Here is a 16,715-nt window from a genome sequence, read left to right as displayed (position 1 = left end):
GATGATAAGAAGAAAAAAATTATGAAGCAAAGCTGCAATAAAAATAAAAATCAAAATCAAAAATAAAAATAATTGAACATGATATCAAACATATGCTAAGTATGCACCGCACGTTTAATGCATAACTACTCACGATACGTTAGCTTCACCCACATCTAGTATTCAACTACACAGAAAAAGGGAAGGCTGACTCAACCAATGGTAAGACTAATTCGCTTGTTTTGTTAACGAATATTCTCCAAAGCACTACTGCCTTCATCCAAGAGTATGGGAAACGTCTTTTGCAAACCTTGAGTTCGAATACCGCACCCTTTCAGCCTATATCTGAATGGCCTTCTACTACTTCTTAACTGTAATAGGTCAAGTAAATTATAGAGTCTATTGAAAATAGAGATGTAGATAGCTGTCTACTAATGCAGTACACATGCTCTTCGAAATACTTATCACGTGTTGAAATTGTTTACTTTAATGTTGAATTAAATCTGACAAACAAAGCAGGACAGTGAAGATCAATGCATCTTCATACTCCCCACAAAAAGGAAATTGAAACTCAATCCGCATTTGTCTTTTATACGGATTTGGTACCTTTTTTTTTTCCCTTCATTTCTCACCTGCCATTATCCACTATGTCAACTTTGACTTCAAGAGACCACTTAGTAGAGCGTCTTCCTACAGCCATCAATAAAGCCAGCTCTGAATATAAAAATAATATGAAGGAATGGCAGGGCTTACTGGAGGAATTGAATGAACGACTACATGAAGCTACAAGTGAAGGGAAACCGAAAGCAATTGCGCTCCACAGGAAGCGTGGTCGACTATCTGGTTCGTTTTATCAGTCTCTTACATTACTATTATTACGTTTACCTTGTCTAAAGGTTTAGTATTCTGAACGTCATTGATTTTGTTTTTGAATTATAGCTCGTGAACGAATTGAGCTATTGTTAGACGAAGATTCACCTTTTCTTGAATTATGCGCAATGGCTGGCTACGGTCAAGAAGATATGACACTTGGTATTGTGAAGATAAAACGTGTCTCTCAAATATCATACCGCTAACAAATCTTTAAAATAAACCAAATACAAAAAAAAAGGTGGTTCATTAGTATGCGGTATCGGGCTTGTCAGGTTTGTCTTTAAATAACAAATTCCTCGGACTGATTTGCTCTACTCATATGCAATTATCGTTTTATTATAGTGGAGTCCTTTGTATTATTTCTGCTACAGTTGCAACTTTGGCTGGAGGAGCTATGAATGAAGCGTCTATCTTCAAGGGTGGTCGAATTCATCAGATAGCCGTCCAGAACAGGCTACCAACTATCTCGTTCACTCAATCTGTATGAATGGAACTCTAATTTTACTTTGAAATATATATTTATTCTATTTGGATTTGGTTTTTTTTTTTTTCAGGCTGGCGCGAACTTGCAACAGCAATTTCGTGTATTCCATCGGGGCGGTGCAGCCTTTCGTAACCAAGCGTTACAGTAAGTGAATTAGCCAAAATCACCTCTCTTATTTTTACATTTCGAGTTAGTATAGTTGTGTGGCGCGTTAAGAGCAAATGTTATTTCTAAAAAGATCAAAGGCAAATATTCCATCATGTTGTGTTGTTTTTGGAAGTTCAACAGCAGGTGGTGCTTACACTCCTGGTATGAGCGATTATGTTATTATGGTGAAAAAACAAGCTCAAGTTTTTCTTGGAGGTCCCCCATTAGTTCAAATGGCCACTGGTGAAGTTACTGATGCGGAAAGTCTAGGAGGTGCTGAAATGCATTCTCGTATCTCAGGTGTCAGTGATCAACTGGCCAATGATGAATATGACGGTATCAAAAAAGCTCGTGATTGGGTAGCTAATTTGAATTGGCAGCAAAAAGGCAGTTTACCACTTCGACATCTTAAAGGTGAATACGAAGAACCATATTACTCTGCAGGTACGGACAGATTTTAATGTAACAGGTAATGAAAAAGGAAGACGCTGATCTATCGATACGGGGCGGTTTCTCTTTCCCGTGTAATAGAGGAACTACTTGGTGTTGTTTCTACAAACATTCGTATTCCATTTGATGCTACTGAGGTGATCATTCGTCTCGTCGATGGATCAAGATTTACCGCTTTTAAACCAAATTATGGCGGAAATTTGGTTTGCGGTTGGGCCTTTATTCAAGGGATTCCCGTTGGCATACTAGCTAATAACAATGTGATCTTCACTCAAGAAGCAAATAAGGCTACTCAGTTCATTCAGCTTTGCAATATGAAGTAAGGAAACCGGACGCGTGGATCTCTCAAAAAGCAATCGTACTGATAATATCGAACTAGGAACACACCTTTGGTCTACCTTCAGAATATCACTGGGTTCATGGTGGGCAAAAGATATGAAGAAGAAGGAATCATTAAAGCTGGCTCTCGCTTCATTAATGCTGTCAGCAACTCTACGGTTCCGGCCATTACAATTATGATGGGTGCCAGTTATGGCGCAGGAAATTATGCTATGTGCGGTCGTGCATATGAGCCTCGGTAAAATAACACAACTTTTCCAATTTATTAAAGTTAGTTGACGTCTCATGTCTTTTTTGTGACAGGTTTTTGTTTTCCTGGCCAAACTCACGATGCTCAGTTATGGGTGCTGAGCAATTAACAGGTGTGCTTGATCTAGTAATGCGTCAGGGAGCAGCAAGGTACCGACTGAGGTTTAACGAAGGAACACTGAAAGATATTGTAATTAGATTGCTAATTCATCACTTTGCAAACTAGAGCTGGCATTAAGATTGACGAAGAAATGGCAGAACAGAAAAAAGCTTTATTCCAGGCATCCGTTGAAATGGAGTCGGATGTTTACTACACTTCTTCACGCCTTTTGGACGACGGTATAATTGATCCTCGAGACACTCGAACAGTTATAGGATTTTGTTTAGCGGCAATTTATTGCGGTGAAGTTAAAGGCGGTAACCTTTATGGCGTCAGTCGAATGTAGATTGAACAATACAGCCATTAAACATTCGCTCATAAGCGCAACATAAATTATTTATTAATCTGATAAACAATATCCTGACGTAAAATGATAGTGTAAGCTTTCAAACTTTTTCTTGTGGTAAACGACATTTGCCACTCTTATATGCCTTTTGAGCACCTAGCTTAATATTCTTCATCTGGTTGAGTAACAATATAGCTTGATGCTGTTCTGTTCGTCACATCTAGAAATAAATTAGTACAGGAACCGCCATTGAAGTCTTGAAAAGAGAAATCAGTTAAGGCGGGTGGACTTATAACTTGCTCGGACTTTATAATGAGATGAATTACCAAAAGAAGTAGCCGGATCACAGTAGCATTTGCTGTTCGTTAGCCATCTCTGCTCTGTGGGGCAATGCTCAAAGAAATCATGCTTGTATCCAATGTCATAAAACCAATGCACCTCGCTTTTTTTCAGCATCATAGCTGCAGCTAAAGAGTGCACTGGTGCGTCACCCCATCTGAATAGGTTTGCAATGTTATATAATGTGAATTTCGCTGTGCAGTAAGTACCGTACCCAATTTTTACCTTTCATAAAAGAATCCTCCAGCTTTATCAAGATATCTAAAGTAAGACTGGTACGCTTCAGATCGCATGAATTTCAGAGAAGCAATCTGTAAATAGAATGAAAGAAAAGTAATTGTTGTAACGATCAATGACAATCCATTTGGAGAGATTCAAATGAAGGGAAACACATACCTCAAAATTACTCCAAAAATGACACAAGTTGTACTTCTCACCTTTGTCATCAGTTACAAAGCGAAATAAACTATCTGGACTTGTTTGAGGATAAATATGCTGTGGATATGCCTTTGCAAAGTTTAAAGTAGTTCTCCAAAGAGTTGGTACGGTGGCTCTGAACTCGCGTAATGCGATCGTAAACCCATATTTAAGATCCCTTTCTTGCATAAGTCGAAATGGATCATAATCTATATCGCAAGAGAATTTGACGCCTGGTTCTACGCGCCTGAAGTAAAATTTAATGAATCAGCTTTCATATCTACTATAGTACACGCTTGTCGAACCTTGCTTACCACACAACCTACCAGTAGTAGTCTAATTCGTCTAAAAGTGGATGCAGCATGAAGAATCCTGATTGATAACGACACATGTGTCGATAACTCTCGCTGCCACCGTATAGTATTTTTTGATCTACCATCATCTGTCTACGTTTTGCTGCCAAATCTTGATCAATCCAATCTGGATAACTCCAATGCTCCTTAGGCACCAATCCATACTGCACATCAGCATTTGTCATAGCGCAAGTAAGGTTTTTGAATTCTTCCGTAAAAGGTTCGTCATTAAGAAATATCCAGGGATAATTATATTTGTGATTGAATCGATCTTCCAAGTATCGCATGGATGAACGGAGCGCATGTAGTTCGCTATTTCTAACGAGAACGACAAAGGCAGCTTTGACTCTAGGAAGTGACAGATCTGTCAAGATCCGATATTCTGCTTTTTCAGCGGACAATTTTCCTTTGTTACTGCGATCGATGTTGTTAGTATTATGTGCTTCTGATCCCATGAATTGCACTTTCTTGCCGAAAAGTCGACTTGCAGCCCAAAACGTCTCTGTTAATTTAACCTTCTTAGTGTCTTTCAATGGGAATGTTAAGCCCTCTTGTGAAAAATACGGTTCGTTTTTTGCTGTTTGCTGGTTCTGTTCGGCATTCTGTTGGGACGACTTATCGCATTCAAACGATGTGTTACAGTAATCATTTTTTGGTATCAAATGCCGATAGATCAACAAAGTGAATGATATGACTAGGGCAGCGATAAATGCGCGGATAAGATACTTGCGAGAAGTGAAAGGCCTTGAATACAGATTTATGCTCATCTAAAATATAACACTACAACGCTGAGTATTATATATCCGTTGTCGAATAAAATCGTCCAGTAAAATTATCAGTATGATAGACTGTTGTCCTTTTGCGCAGGTATAAATTTGGTTGTAAGCAAGAGAATCAAATTTAAAAAAAGGGGAATCACATATCTTTGCAAAATGTTACATGTTTAAGAATAGAAGAACGTAACGTAAATAGAAACTGTATACTTGTACCATTACGTTGGAAGGAATGTGGCATCTTGCATAATAGTTGGCATTAATCTGCCCTTATTTGTAATAATAAAAGATTTTATTAGGTTTGCAAAATAAACCATATTGAAAGCTTCCTTGTCTTTTCTCTTCATTTAAAGCTATCAAAAGTGAGTTCTTTCTTGAAATGGGTATCCGTAGATCTGTTTATTGTGTATTCACAGTCTGTCTCGGTACTTATGCATTCGGTAGCTTGCTCTACATTTTAATCAGTGCGTCACAGCAAAGAACAAGTTCTACACTATGGTCACATTCCAGTTCTGGAATTTTGAAATCGCTCAATAGATACAACTATCCACCACAAGTCGACAAACAATTCATCTATGACCCCAGTGCTTTTAGAGACGATCAACCCCTTTCTTACACGATTGATCCACCCAATTTACCCTATAAAATGGAGGTAGCATTACCGCCATTTACCAACACTACAGAACGTCAAGCAGCTGCTTTCATTGTTCTCGTAAGAAACTCTGAATTAAAGGGTATGCTAGAGTCTATGAAGGATATAGGTGAGGAAGAAAAATTTAGGTAGAGGGCGGGAAGTAAGACTATTTGAAGTGACTCACCACATTGCAATTTTGATATGATAACGGGGGGTTGATGTATCAGAGTATCGATTCAATCGAAAATTCAATTATCCATGGATTTTTTTGAATGATCAACCTTTCACAAAGCAGTTCAAAAAACTCACAACAAAGGCAGCCTCTAGTAAAACGTTTTATGGCTTAGTGGACGAGTCGATGTGGGGCTATCCAAAATGGATCAATCAAACGCTGGCTGCTGAAGAACGACAAAAAATGAAGCATGTACCTTATGGACTCAGTGAAAGCTACAGACATATGTGCCGATTCCAAAGGTTTATATGAAAGATAAGGTTGCAAGGTTCTTGCCGAGAAGATTATCATCCACTCATGCTTTGACTTTTACTTTGTTTCAACAGTGGATTCTTTTGGCGACACCCTTTAGTATTGAGCCTAAACCTTGAATACTATTGGAGAGTTGAGCCAAACGTAAGATATTATTGTGAGTTGGATTACGATCCATTCCTATATATGAAGCAGAACAACAAGAAATACGGTAACCTACTATATATATCCTAACCTATTGTAGAATAGTAAATTCCTTGTTACGTGAACGTTTATCTTATTTCAACTTTTTTATGGCAGGATTTAATATCTCATTTAAAGAGCATTCAGGCACAATTCCCAAGCTGTGGCATCATGTAAAAAATTTCGCTCGAGAAGCGACTCGTCAGGGAAAGAACTACTTTCCTCATAAAGTGACAGACACACTATTTCCATTTATCAGTCGCGACAACGGCAAGAGTTATACAGGATGTCATTTTTGGACTAATTTTGAAATTGCCCGTTTGGATTTGTGGTTTACGCAGGCGTATCAAGACTTCTTTGAGTATTTAGACAATGCAGGAGGATTCTTCTACGAGAGGTATTGTATGAGTGCACATATTGAGATTGTAGTTATTGAATCGCCAGTGAGCTATTTTATTGATATGGGATTTTTTGAAACAAATTAAGATGGGGTGACGCGCCGGTTCATTCTATTTTTGCTGCATTATATTTGAAGCAGGACGAGATTCATTTCTTTAATGATATTGGTTACAAGCATAGCTTTTATCAGCACTGCCCCGCTGAGGAGAACCTCTTGGAGCGCTGTTCATGTGATCCAGATAAGAGCTTAGGTAAACTAATTCTTTAGTATGTTAAGGGATACGCAAGTTATCGGCAGTATACTTACAATTTCTGGCACGGGTTTTTTGCATTGCAGATTTTAAAGATAGTATGAGCTGTCTTATAGAATATATGGAGGCAAGAGATTACAATACTGCTAAAGATAAACGAACGGTTAATGAGATGCTGTTGAAATAAATAAATTCATCATGAGGAAAAGCTTCACGAGCTCTTACAATTCTTTTATAAAATCAGTTCTGATGTCAATTAGGTTTATTGATTTGAGGGGGAAAGGTGCATAACCAGTTTTACCGAGCCATGTTGGATAGTTTAAATGACCCGCCTGGCACCATTTGAACCTTACTAGTCAATGTCCATTGCTGTTGGGGTATAATTTGTACTTGGACCGTTCAACACCTAACGAAACATTTAAGAATTGCCGTCAAAAGCAAAAAGTCAATGTTTTTCGGCTACTAACCTCTATTCTGGCTTGCTTAAGATGAGGACGCTGTATTGACTTTAACAGTTGTTCATAAGCCAATTTATCCCGAGGATCAGTCAAACTATAACAATGTATTATGTTTGCAGACTGATCATCTTCAAACCATCAAGTCATAGTGCTATATACCTTGTATTTTTCAATACAAATTCTGGGATCCTAGGTTTGCTCTCTCCAGCCCTCATCTCCAATGGAAGTCCATTCACATCACTGTCATATACAGTTTTTCCGTTAAGAATGGTATGCATGATCTTATATTTATGGTCTCGCTTTTTGCTGGTTTCGACATCATCTTCTTTGAGAAATCGATCCATATCATCAATATGAATGACATTTGCAGTATTCCTATCTTTAAACGACGTATTCAGTGTAGGATGACCGAAATGGTCAAAGTCTAGCCGTCGCACACAAAATGTCAAAGTACATTTAGTTTGCAAAGGTTCAATAGCACAAGTTTGTGCAACGAATAGTTTTACGACTTTACAAGCGTTGTTGGGATCAATGGACATGGCAGCCATGTCTCTCGCAAAATTCTCTTCTGAAATGAATTTTTTTCGAGGCAGCGACGTTGTAGTATAGTAATCGTCTGATGAATGTCCTCTTTTCTTATTGGCATAGTAGTGCGAAATATCATTATAGTTCATTTATCTGAAATTTTTTGTTGTGGTAGAGTAAAAGCAGAAAAAAAAAAAAAAAAAAAAAAAAAGAAAATGGTAGAAATTCATGCAAAAAGTGAGCGGGATTTCCTTTTTTCAATATTCTGGCCTGCTAGCATTATGACACCCAATTACTTATATAGCTCCTATTGGCCTTTGATTATTTATTTTTTCCATTTCCTTCAAAAGTCAAAGGTTTTCATAATTGCTTTTTTTTTATAATTTTCCATTGCACGTGCCTGTAACAATAGGTTGCATCCTATTCCACCATGTATTAATATGGTTTTCTGCTGCGTCAAACGCATTCAAAACAGCAGTTTCGAATAAATCCGGTCTGATGGCATTGAAGAACTGAAAGTGTGATGCAAGTACGACATCGGCCCAGCCAGCTGTCTCTCCGGTGATATATGAAAACTGAGCTAAAAGTTTGTTGATGGGGACCAAAGCAGTTTTTAAAGCTTTAATATTGTTTTCTTCACTGCCAGCAAATTCCTCGAGAGTTTGACCAAATTTTGACTCTCTATCTTGTCTGAACCAATTTTGAAGTTCTTCAGGTCCTACATTTGCATGTATCTCAAGAACGACCATTCTGAAAATAGGGACAATAACATTATGATCGCAATAGTTTTGAAAGAAACGATGGACACCTGGGTTGCCATTGAATAGGCTAGAACCGGCTTTATGACTATAGTTCTTTTCAAGGTACAAAGCGATTTCCCACGAGTCCTCGACAACTTTGTCGCCATTCGTTAAGTCGACAATCACCGGTACTAAAGGTCGCTTATCCGATTTCCTGTTGAACAGATTTAAGTATAAAATTATGTCAAAAGTAGAGAAAAGCATAGCAAAAATAAGTTTGGATAACATACGTTACTTCGGGGATGACAGTCTTTATGCTGTCGAAATTGACCCATTTTGTCTCGTACGGGATTTGCTATATTATTGTAAGCAAGAGAACATCAATATAGGCCGCGTAACTATGCGGGAAAAATGGCATTGACGAGTACCTTCAAATTAAGCGCATAACGAGTTTTACAAGTATTGGGTGACCAGATAACACCTGGCTTCTTCAAAAGTTCTAAGTCGAAGAATCTAACTTGCGCCATAATAAGCAGAATGAAAAGATAAAATAAACGGGAAAGAGAGCGAGTAAAATACAATGGGGGTTTTTGTTACGTTTGCATGTGTGGATTACATAACATTGGCTGCGGCGGAGTTGTTTCGAGATAGAAGCAATGACGAATGCAGAGGTTGTCTTACCAAGTTGCAATTGTGTTGTAGACGAAAATATAAACCGTTCAAACAATGATTCAAATCCCAAAAACTTGTCAGTAGTGCGAAAAAAAAGGTACTATTCCTCACCTGTAATGATCTAAATCCTTAAAAATATATGGAAAACCGTGTTTATTACGGCGATACTTTCTTCTTCTTCGCTGACTTGAAAACATCGGGTCTTCCCGCTCCAGACCAAACTGCTTGAGATATAGTCATCATGTTGATAGCGGCGTTAATGTCCCTCTGCCATACCTTCAGACATTGCTTGCATTTGGTATAATATGCATTCTCTTCATCGGGGTCTTCATCCTTCTCTTTCCTTGCTTTTTTCTTTTCTTTCTTGATTTCAAAATTCTGTTTGCGTTTTCTGCCTTTCGAACCAACTATAGGTACAGTGAGGTCGCTTACTAATGATGTATTAAACCAACTTTTGAAGTCACCTGAGCTGCTTACCTTGATCTGCAGTTTCCGGCTCATACAATTGACAATTAAAGTATTGTTTGGTGTAGTGACCCCTTTTACCGCAATCAATACACGTTACATCTAACAGTACACGATGATTAATCTATACATTATATATATGATCAGGTATTCAAAAGGCAAGTTACCATGAACAGCACTTGATTTTTTCTTTTCAAAGATTTGCTTTTTCTTTTCATAAATTATTGTTTTGAACATGGGTCATAGTATGTATCATAAAACGTGAAATAAAAGCGAAAGAGACAACATTTGACTATAAGAGAACAATATATTTTATAGTGCCTATTTTTGAAAGTCACCCATGAACGCATACAAAAAACATTGACAACAGATAATATAACCATCCCATTCCGCTATGGTATCTGTTATACTATGACCCTCAGCCCTCTATCAATGGTTTGATGTCAATCAATTCAAAGTTGACCTTTCTTGGAACTCTTGTACAAAAAAGGCACCGACAAATATCTGGTTATTCGCGGAACACATCGTCATTGAATAAAAAAGTTGTCAAGCTTTTTGTAATTAAGCCTACTGCAAGATAACTTAAATAAGACCATTATTGGCAACTTTCTTACTGAAAGAGACTCATTTCTTGGGTTCGATTGTATGTCATCCTTAGTGCTGTTTGGATAGCATTGAATAATTGAGTATCCAAATTGATATCTAAAATACTATGAACTTTATTCTGAAAATGTTTTATAATAAATCCAAATTTAAAATGTATATGGTCCATTAAAAATTGTAAATCGTCTAAAATGTAAGCTTAAACACTGTATTAAACAAGTCTATTCATACAGACAAGCTCGGTTATTACTACTTTGTTCTTCTTAATCGGAAACTAAGGCTCATTTAAAATTTTAGAGTTGCTAAAGAAATGTTAGAATAAGTGAGCTGTTCAGGGACATATTTCGTTTCTTTTTTAATTGCGTATCTAATTTCGTCGAGTTCGGGTTCACTTGCCCTAAGGTTCCCCAGTACGAACCGGACTTCTACAATACAGATACACTCTTTTATTAAGTTAATAAATACATCGGTGAAAGGGGGAAGGGGCGTAGTAACACTAACAGTTGAATGTTGCTGTCTATTCGTCTGCTTTCAACTTCTTTACGGTCGCTTCCTCTGTTGTCACCACCTCGCTTTCTTCTCTATTTCTTTTTCCATCTTCAGTTATTTGCTGCTTGTCGTTGTCAACTAACTTTGCCTTTTGCTTTGCAACTGTCTCATCGTAAAAATCTGCAAGATTAAACAATTCACAAAGAGCTCTCATTGTTTTCGCCTGTTGAATATTTGAGTATAACTGTGATTTGGTGTGCTTCGTGTCTTCTGTGTTCATGCTCAAAATGACATATTTCGTATTTTGATAGAGATTGTCCAATTGAACAGCTTTCTTTAAATATTCTTTCACAACTGTCTGGAAAGGCAGTAAGCCCTCCTTTCTAAAGGCAGATGCGTTCCATTGTGCGCCTCTAGCGATCATCACAGAGTCTGCATGCGTTACTTCTTTCGCTTTCTGAATGTCGGAATATTGAAACACATCACCATTCACTATTACAGGAATATCAGCAATGGATTTGACAACATCCACTATCTCTCGAAGGGCTTCCCAATTAGCCTTTTCTGTTGATCTTTGTTCTTTTCTACGACAATGAACCGTGAGCGCCTTTACACCGGTCTGAACGATCATTTTTACTAATTCCTTTGTCTTTTCTATCGTATCTAATAACCTGATCTTGCATGTAACAGGCATGCCTGCTTTCTGAACTAGGTTGGTCAGAATTCTCTTGAGGTTATCAGGATTACTCAATAATGCCGCACCCATGCCTCCTTGAACAGAAAATTTCTTGGGGCAACCACAGTTCACATCTACCGCTGCAACATCTTGCTTCAAGGTCAAGGCTGCTTTTAAAGCTAGATCTGCATCAGCTGTACCCAGTTGGAGAATCACTTTGCCTTTTTCGGCTTCGGTAGTGCTGAAAGTTAATGATTTTCCTTTCCAATATTCTATGGCACCCGTGGCAGCTGGGAAAAGAAAAAAAGGAACATCAATAACCACCTATCACTGTAGATCATCCCTGCTCATCACTCACGATTATATCTGCGTTCAGATCCAATAATACGTTTATCTACAAGCTCTTCGCTCCATACTAGATCTAAACTTGAAAACAATAATTAGCGAGCTAAACAAAATGAATCGTAGAATGGCACTAACGAACCTGCTCCATATTCTAAAGCTAACAAGCGCATCGGCAAGGTGCCAATTCGCACCTTCAAGAGGTTAGTAAGCTAATAACCGACCGATACGCTAAATTTAGTGCTAGTTACCATTGGCGCTAGGATAGCTTTATTGGAATAATCAATGTCTGGATGAGTGTTGTTCTCCATAAGGATGAGGACAGGCAGATCAAAGAAAGCTATTTTTTGGCTGATTGGTTATGGAAATTCCCGGTTACTGAAAGAAACCCGAAAAAAAAAAAGAAAAAAGAGGCGCCGACGCTATCCAAGAAGTGGTTTGGTAAAATTATTGACCTAGTACTAGCAACCAAATAGTTTCTTGTATTAGGGCTTAAAAAGCTTACATTAATAATTTTTTTAATAACTTAACCAATGTAATTGTACAAATAATCTCTCCAAAATGGCCAGTAAATTGCTTATATGTTTTGAAAGGATAAAACAGAGAGAATTTTCAACGAACAATTCTAATAATGAAGGTGAGAGTATCTTCTAAACTTTTAATGCCCAAAAAGTTATATATAATGTTTGCATTGATCTCAAGCCCTGTCATTTGACTACAAGGAAGATGTCGATTTTATTGAATGGGTATAGTCACTCCCGGATATTAAATAGATTGCATTTATCAGTACCTCGTTAGCACTTTTTGCTGAACAGCTATTTCTATGTAGCCTTTCCAGTTGTAGCCTTTTTCTTTTGTGAAGCCTGCTTTTTTTGTTTCTTTTTTTTTTTCATTATTTCGCTAATTAAAACGACTGCGTCTATAAAATATGTTGCTGGACTATAAAACTATAAAAAGGGCCAATGAAAAGTAGTGTCTTTATAAGCATTAAAACTGTATACAACAGCTGTTAAAATTAGTTAAGTGCTATTGCAAAACGTAACAGTTTATATGCCTGCGCTGATAGAGAAATTGCGTTTGTCTTCATATAGTGATTACCAAAGGTCAAGGCCTTGTTGTAATAATAGATCCACTACCGTAGCATTCAATAGTGACTTTTTCTTTACTCGTACAATACATCTACAATTTATGCTTTTTGTTCAATAGTAGTATGTATATTCCTAGAGTTTTTGTTTAGCATAATTTTTGCATCCCTACGTATGATTTGTCACAGAACAAAAACGCCAGAGAATTGTGACATTATGCTGAGCGAGGAAGTTTCCCTATTGACAATTCAAAAACTGACTATAAAAAAAAAAGGTAAATGAGCTCTTTGATTCACTGCGTTACAATTATTCACAGTATGTGCAAAAAGCTGATAGCATTTAACTATGTATCTTTGACTGTCCTTGATAATGTGCCGCCCAATGTACACTAAGTCATAATAACATTAGTTGTCAGCGCTTCGAAAGTGACGATGATTTATTGCACATATTTATCAGATTGCTTACAAAAAATGATTTCGACTTATTAAATAGTAGCCAAATTTCTCTTGTGAATGTTTGTTGTGAGTTCACTTTCCTGTTGCTTCTGGTTGATTAGAAGGTCTTAATGTACAATGAGTACTAGCTTATATATACATAGCTATTAAATGGATAACAGTGCCAACATGGTGATAAAACATAAAAGAGTAAAAGTGGGTGAAGATTTCGCATCTGATATGCGACCGAAAGAGTATACAAAGTTAATTACAATGATACGCGTGATAAAAGACTTTACAATTCAGACGTTTATAAGAATTGCCAAATACGTATTGTTAAGGATAATACTAACTGGAAAGGTTAATTGTAGTCTATAAGTAATTATTAGTATTCTTTTTTGTAAAAATAGACATCAATTACACACTTTTACCTGACTGTGTAAAAAATATTGTAAGTTATTATGTAGTACTAGACTAGGTAAGTAGAAAGTATTTACACTTGCAATGGGGCTGCTGATGAAGGGTTAATCCTTTATCTCGTCATCTATTTCGTTGATTTATTACTTCGCATCAATTTATATTTAACTATTTATTAATGAGTATCTTAGGAAAGGCAACAACGACTACAAAGAGAAAAATACACTAAGGTCCTATTAAAACTATACCGTTGAGTTAGTAGGTTTGAGCTAACTCGCAGAGGGAGAAAAATGACATATGAAAATATAACTATGAATATAAATCTATATATGATACATGTAATATATAATAAGCAGCTAACAACAAATAAGCACAGTTAATATTAATTGTGCTCATGCTTTGAGTAGAATAATAGTTCATAAGGGGAAAGGAATCAGCCTGGAAATGATTTTTTTTTTTATCATTTTGGATAATCAGTTAAGAGCAGGGTGCTTCATGTTATAAAGCAGTTAATAGTCCTATAAGTAGTAAAAAATGTACTATAAGTATTTCAAAGTTATTGTTCTTTGACATACTTTTGTGCTGTGTAAGCAATTTTTGGAATCATATAACTTGAATATGTTATCCAAAATAACGCTTCAACCGAACTGTTAAAATAAAAGGGGACAGAGTGTGTTTTTTTTTTTATGAGAGTTCTACAAAGTTTATCTATAGAAATTACATGAGATAACTGTGTGGAATAACAGCCTAAAAATGTACATTCGTACCATAACGAACATTCAGCGAATAGAGACAGTTACAGTAAAAGTAAATTAATTTTTTGTGAAGATGCTATGATGGATAAAAATTTTAAACGCTATGGGACAGCGTAAATAAAGTGCAGCTAATACTTTACAAAAGCGGTATATAATTCTATAATAAATAATTCTAATGGATTGTATTTTCCTAATCGTCATAACAGCTACTGTGTTTAGAATCATACTATACTCATATGTCGGCTTATAATAGCAGGTAACAGTATCAAGCATAAATCCATGCGAGACATACTGTGATGGTCAGATCACGGAAATTTAGTTTCAGTACATTTTAGGCACTTTATAGAGAGAGGATTACTTGACAAAAAAAAAAAAAAAAAAAAAAAAAAAGGGGGGAGACAAACAAATGAATAAAGATAAAGGTCAAGCTTTTCTTTCATCTCTCTAAAAATCAGGATCCTAATAGTGTGATAGAAAATAAGTAAAGTAAATAAGAAGCTATCCTCTCAGACGCGACTTTTTTTTTTTTTTTTTTTTTTTTTTTTTTTTTTGTTTAAATTCATCTGCGATTTATTTGAACAGAAAGACAGAAAATGAAAGTAAAGTTGAAGACAAATGGTATAAGAGGAGAAGAAGGGGGGCTAAAAGAGGCACATGGGCGGCACATTATGAACAGTACTCATCACAGTGTTTAAGTAATGTCTGGTGGGGACACGTTTTCAACATTCTGTAATGTGATACTTAAAGTTACAGAGGATTGGAGTCTCTGTATGCATTCGCTGTGGACCAGGCTTCATTGTTGATGGTTACATACCAATGGTATTGCCAAAGGGTTTCCAAAATATTACCAACTAATTCTAAGGTGTAATTCTCAGTGTATGTATCTGTTGGAAGCTTCAACTACGCGACATTAATCAAATCTCCCACAAAATAAAGTAAGAAAGACCGGTAACGTCTCACGAAAATAACATTTTCTTCAAAAAGTTGGAGAAGCTGGGCGTCGATCCCAGTGCCTCTCGCATGCTAAGCGAGCGCTCTACCATTTGAGCTACATCCCCCATCTCTTCCCGATATTTTTAATTTTTTGCTATTTTTTTCAGCAAAAAAAAGAAAATCGCTCATATCTCAACAACTACTGATTGGATCGAACTCTAGTTAGCACCATTCGAATCAGCGTATTTCATTTACCCATATAGTTTATTTTCAGCCTGATTGAACGACTCTTTGCAAAAAAGTTACAATTGCATCTCGTTAATGGCAACTCCATCTTCTCCTCGAATCGCTGGAATTGAGGGTACCTTCACCCCTGCAACTGCACAAGCGTTTATAGAATATGTTCAGTCACGCCTTGGACAATTTGAAACGCGCATGTCTGAACACGATACTCTATTTCAACAACTTACGCAACTAAAAACTGAAAATGCCGAATTAAAAAAACAAAATGACGATTTGCGACGTGAGATGTCTGAATTGCGATCGCAATTAACCCATCAAGGTGGACATCTGCAAACTTCAGTTGATCCCACTGCTCCTACTGTCTCTTCTGATGAGGTTTTACCTGTTGGTAACACCCAAACCGCTGCTGCTACCTCAAAAAACTTGAACAATCAGCCAACTTTCGCCTCTCTCGCCGCTAAACCCCCTGTTTTTAGCCCTGCCAACCCCGGCAAAAGACCTTCCGCTCCTCTTCCTGGCCGCGCTGCCTCCAAAAAGCAAAGAATTGCTGCTGCCCGTGCCTTCAAAACCCCTCAAAAACAGGGTCCACAGGGTTTTGAGTATGTTTACCTTGGTCGTTCACGTCGAATCGACCGTAGTGAAGTCCGTTCTCGCCTCCGCCGCGCTGGTATTGATACTGGCCGTGTTCTTGATGTCTCTTTCCCAGCTTCCGGGGTTATTGGAATACTTTTACATACCCAGTATGTAAAACATTTCAAGGAAGTCATGACTCGTGCTGAGGCCGAGATCATTGAAAACTTTGACCCCCTTGACCCTGTCCACCTGGCCGATCCCAAGTTCGCCGGTGCTTCTGATGATGCTCGTGCCTCTGCGATGTTGGAGCTGGTGTATAACCGGTGCCAACGCACCCTCAAGTTCGTTCGTCCCCTTGTGGTTGGTCCTTTGGCCAAGTTCTTTGTTGAGCAAGGCTGGTTTTCGCAAGAAGATGTTCAGCAAGCCCTTCGTGTTGCTCGTCGCCGCCTTAAGGAAATCAATGCTGTCCAAGCGGCTTTTGCCTTCCGTGGTATTGATACTGCAT

The 16,715-nt window shown here is 37.4% G+C and overlaps 8 protein-coding genes and 1 non-coding gene across 9 annotated transcripts; 3 read left to right on the top strand and 6 right to left on the bottom strand.

Moving 5' to 3' along the window:
* Positions 1-626: 626 nt before the first annotated feature.
* On the top strand, positions 627-2,967 carry BDF20DRAFT_810634 (carboxyl transferase; the record flags this gene model as incomplete). Its single annotated transcript, XM_053076610.1, has 10 exons — positions 627-822; positions 919-1,011; positions 1,091-1,124; positions 1,195-1,333; positions 1,407-1,480; positions 1,575-1,927; positions 2,015-2,252; positions 2,313-2,510; positions 2,576-2,671; positions 2,748-2,967. 10 exons carry the CDS (start codon positions 627-629, stop codon positions 2,965-2,967), a joined length of 1,641 nt encoding a protein of 546 aa, XP_052940016.1.
* A 161-nt stretch (positions 2,968-3,128) lies between these two features.
* On the bottom strand, positions 3,129-4,531 carry BDF20DRAFT_810749 (nucleotide-diphospho-sugar transferase; the record flags this gene model as incomplete). Its single annotated transcript, XM_053076620.1, has 5 exons — positions 3,129-3,223; positions 3,294-3,463; positions 3,532-3,617; positions 3,703-3,970; positions 4,050-4,531. The coding sequence occupies 5 exons, from the start codon at positions 4,529-4,531 to the stop codon at positions 3,129-3,131; spliced, it is 1,101 nt and encodes a 366-aa protein (XP_052940015.1).
* A 913-nt stretch (positions 4,532-5,444) lies between these two features.
* On the top strand, positions 5,445-6,733 carry BDF20DRAFT_794054 (glycosyl transferase; the record flags this gene model as incomplete). The annotated part of the gene is made up of 5 exons (XM_053076242.1): positions 5,445-5,610; positions 5,711-5,957; positions 6,042-6,178; positions 6,289-6,547; positions 6,637-6,733. Coding segments are annotated over 5 exons (906 nt in total), but the record flags the coding sequence as incomplete, so codon positions are not given.
* Positions 6,734-7,419: 686 nt separating this feature from the next.
* On the bottom strand, positions 7,420-7,623 carry BDF20DRAFT_789142 (uncharacterized protein; the record flags this gene model as incomplete). Its single annotated transcript, XM_053076160.1, has 1 exon — positions 7,420-7,623. A coding segment is annotated over one exon (204 nt), but the record flags the coding sequence as incomplete, so codon positions are not given.
* Positions 7,624-8,024: 401 nt separating this feature from the next.
* On the bottom strand, positions 8,025-9,228 carry BDF20DRAFT_840676 (uncharacterized protein). The gene is made up of 3 exons (XM_053079416.1): positions 8,952-9,228; positions 8,814-8,878; positions 8,025-8,737 (listed from the first exon to the last, which is right to left on the bottom strand). Exons 1-3 carry the CDS (start codon positions 9,048-9,050, stop codon positions 8,161-8,163), a joined length of 741 nt encoding a protein of 246 aa, XP_052940012.1. The 5' UTR covers positions 9,051-9,228; the 3' UTR covers positions 8,025-8,160.
* Positions 9,229-9,544: 316 nt separating this feature from the next.
* Positions 9,545-9,908, bottom strand: BDF20DRAFT_840674 (uncharacterized protein). The gene is given in 3 exon segments (XM_053079415.1): positions 9,545-9,762; positions 9,809-9,812; positions 9,832-9,908. The coding sequence occupies 3 exon segments, from the start codon at positions 9,895-9,897 to the stop codon at positions 9,656-9,658; spliced, it is 177 nt and encodes a 58-aa protein (XP_052940011.1). The 5' UTR covers positions 9,898-9,908; the 3' UTR covers positions 9,545-9,655.
* An 872-nt stretch (positions 9,909-10,780) lies between these two features.
* On the bottom strand, positions 10,781-12,081 carry BDF20DRAFT_903789 (uncharacterized protein; the record flags this gene model as incomplete). The annotated part of the gene is made up of 4 exons (XM_053082941.1): positions 10,781-11,718; positions 11,787-11,849; positions 11,913-11,964; positions 12,022-12,081. The coding sequence occupies 4 exons, from the start codon at positions 12,079-12,081 to the stop codon at positions 10,781-10,783; spliced, it is 1,113 nt and encodes a 370-aa protein (XP_052940010.1).
* Positions 12,082-13,478: 1,397 nt separating this feature from the next.
* Positions 13,479-14,780, top strand: BDF20DRAFT_830857 (uncharacterized protein; the record flags this gene model as incomplete). Its single annotated transcript, XM_053078392.1, has 6 exons — positions 13,479-13,649; positions 13,700-13,728; positions 13,757-13,767; positions 14,189-14,292; positions 14,421-14,513; positions 14,715-14,780. 6 exons carry the CDS (start codon positions 13,479-13,481, stop codon positions 14,778-14,780), a joined length of 474 nt encoding a protein of 157 aa, XP_052940009.1.
* Positions 14,781-15,446: 666 nt separating this feature from the next.
* On the bottom strand, positions 15,447-15,519 carry BDF20DRAFT_t1. Its single transcript has one exon. It is a non-coding gene; the product is annotated as a tRNA-Ala (tRNA).
* Positions 15,520-16,715: the final 1,196 nt, after the last annotated feature.

This window comes from Mycotypha africana (assembly GCF_025528875.1).
Source record: "Mycotypha africana strain NRRL 2978 chromosome Unknown BDF20scaffold_1, whole genome shotgun sequence".
Classification (NCBI taxonomy): domain Eukaryota; kingdom Fungi; phylum Mucoromycota; class Mucoromycetes; order Mucorales; family Mycotyphaceae; genus Mycotypha; species Mycotypha africana.
Note: the sequence above shows the minus strand (reverse complement) of the source record. Positions and strands in the feature narration are given on the sequence as shown.

What these genes read in the sequence shown, in the direction of transcription:
- BDF20DRAFT_840676 (XM_053079416.1), bottom strand. Translation starts at nt 9,050, where the DNA reads ATGGCGCAAGTTAGATTCTTCGACTTAGAACTTTTGAAGAAGCCAGGT. An exon ending in GTTATGCGCTTAATTTGAAG is followed by an intron (nt 8,879 to 8,951) that starts GTACTCGTCAAT and finishes ACAATAATATAG; the next exon opens with CAAATCCCGTACGAGACAAA. An exon ending in ACTGTCATCCCCGAAGTAAC is followed by an intron (nt 8,738 to 8,813) that starts GTATGTTATCCA and finishes TCTGTTCAACAG; the next exon opens with GAAATCGGATAAGCGACCTT.
- BDF20DRAFT_840674 (XM_053079415.1), bottom strand. Translation starts at nt 9,897, where the DNA reads ATGTTCAAAACAATAATTTATGAAAAGAAAAAGCAAATCTTTGAAAAG.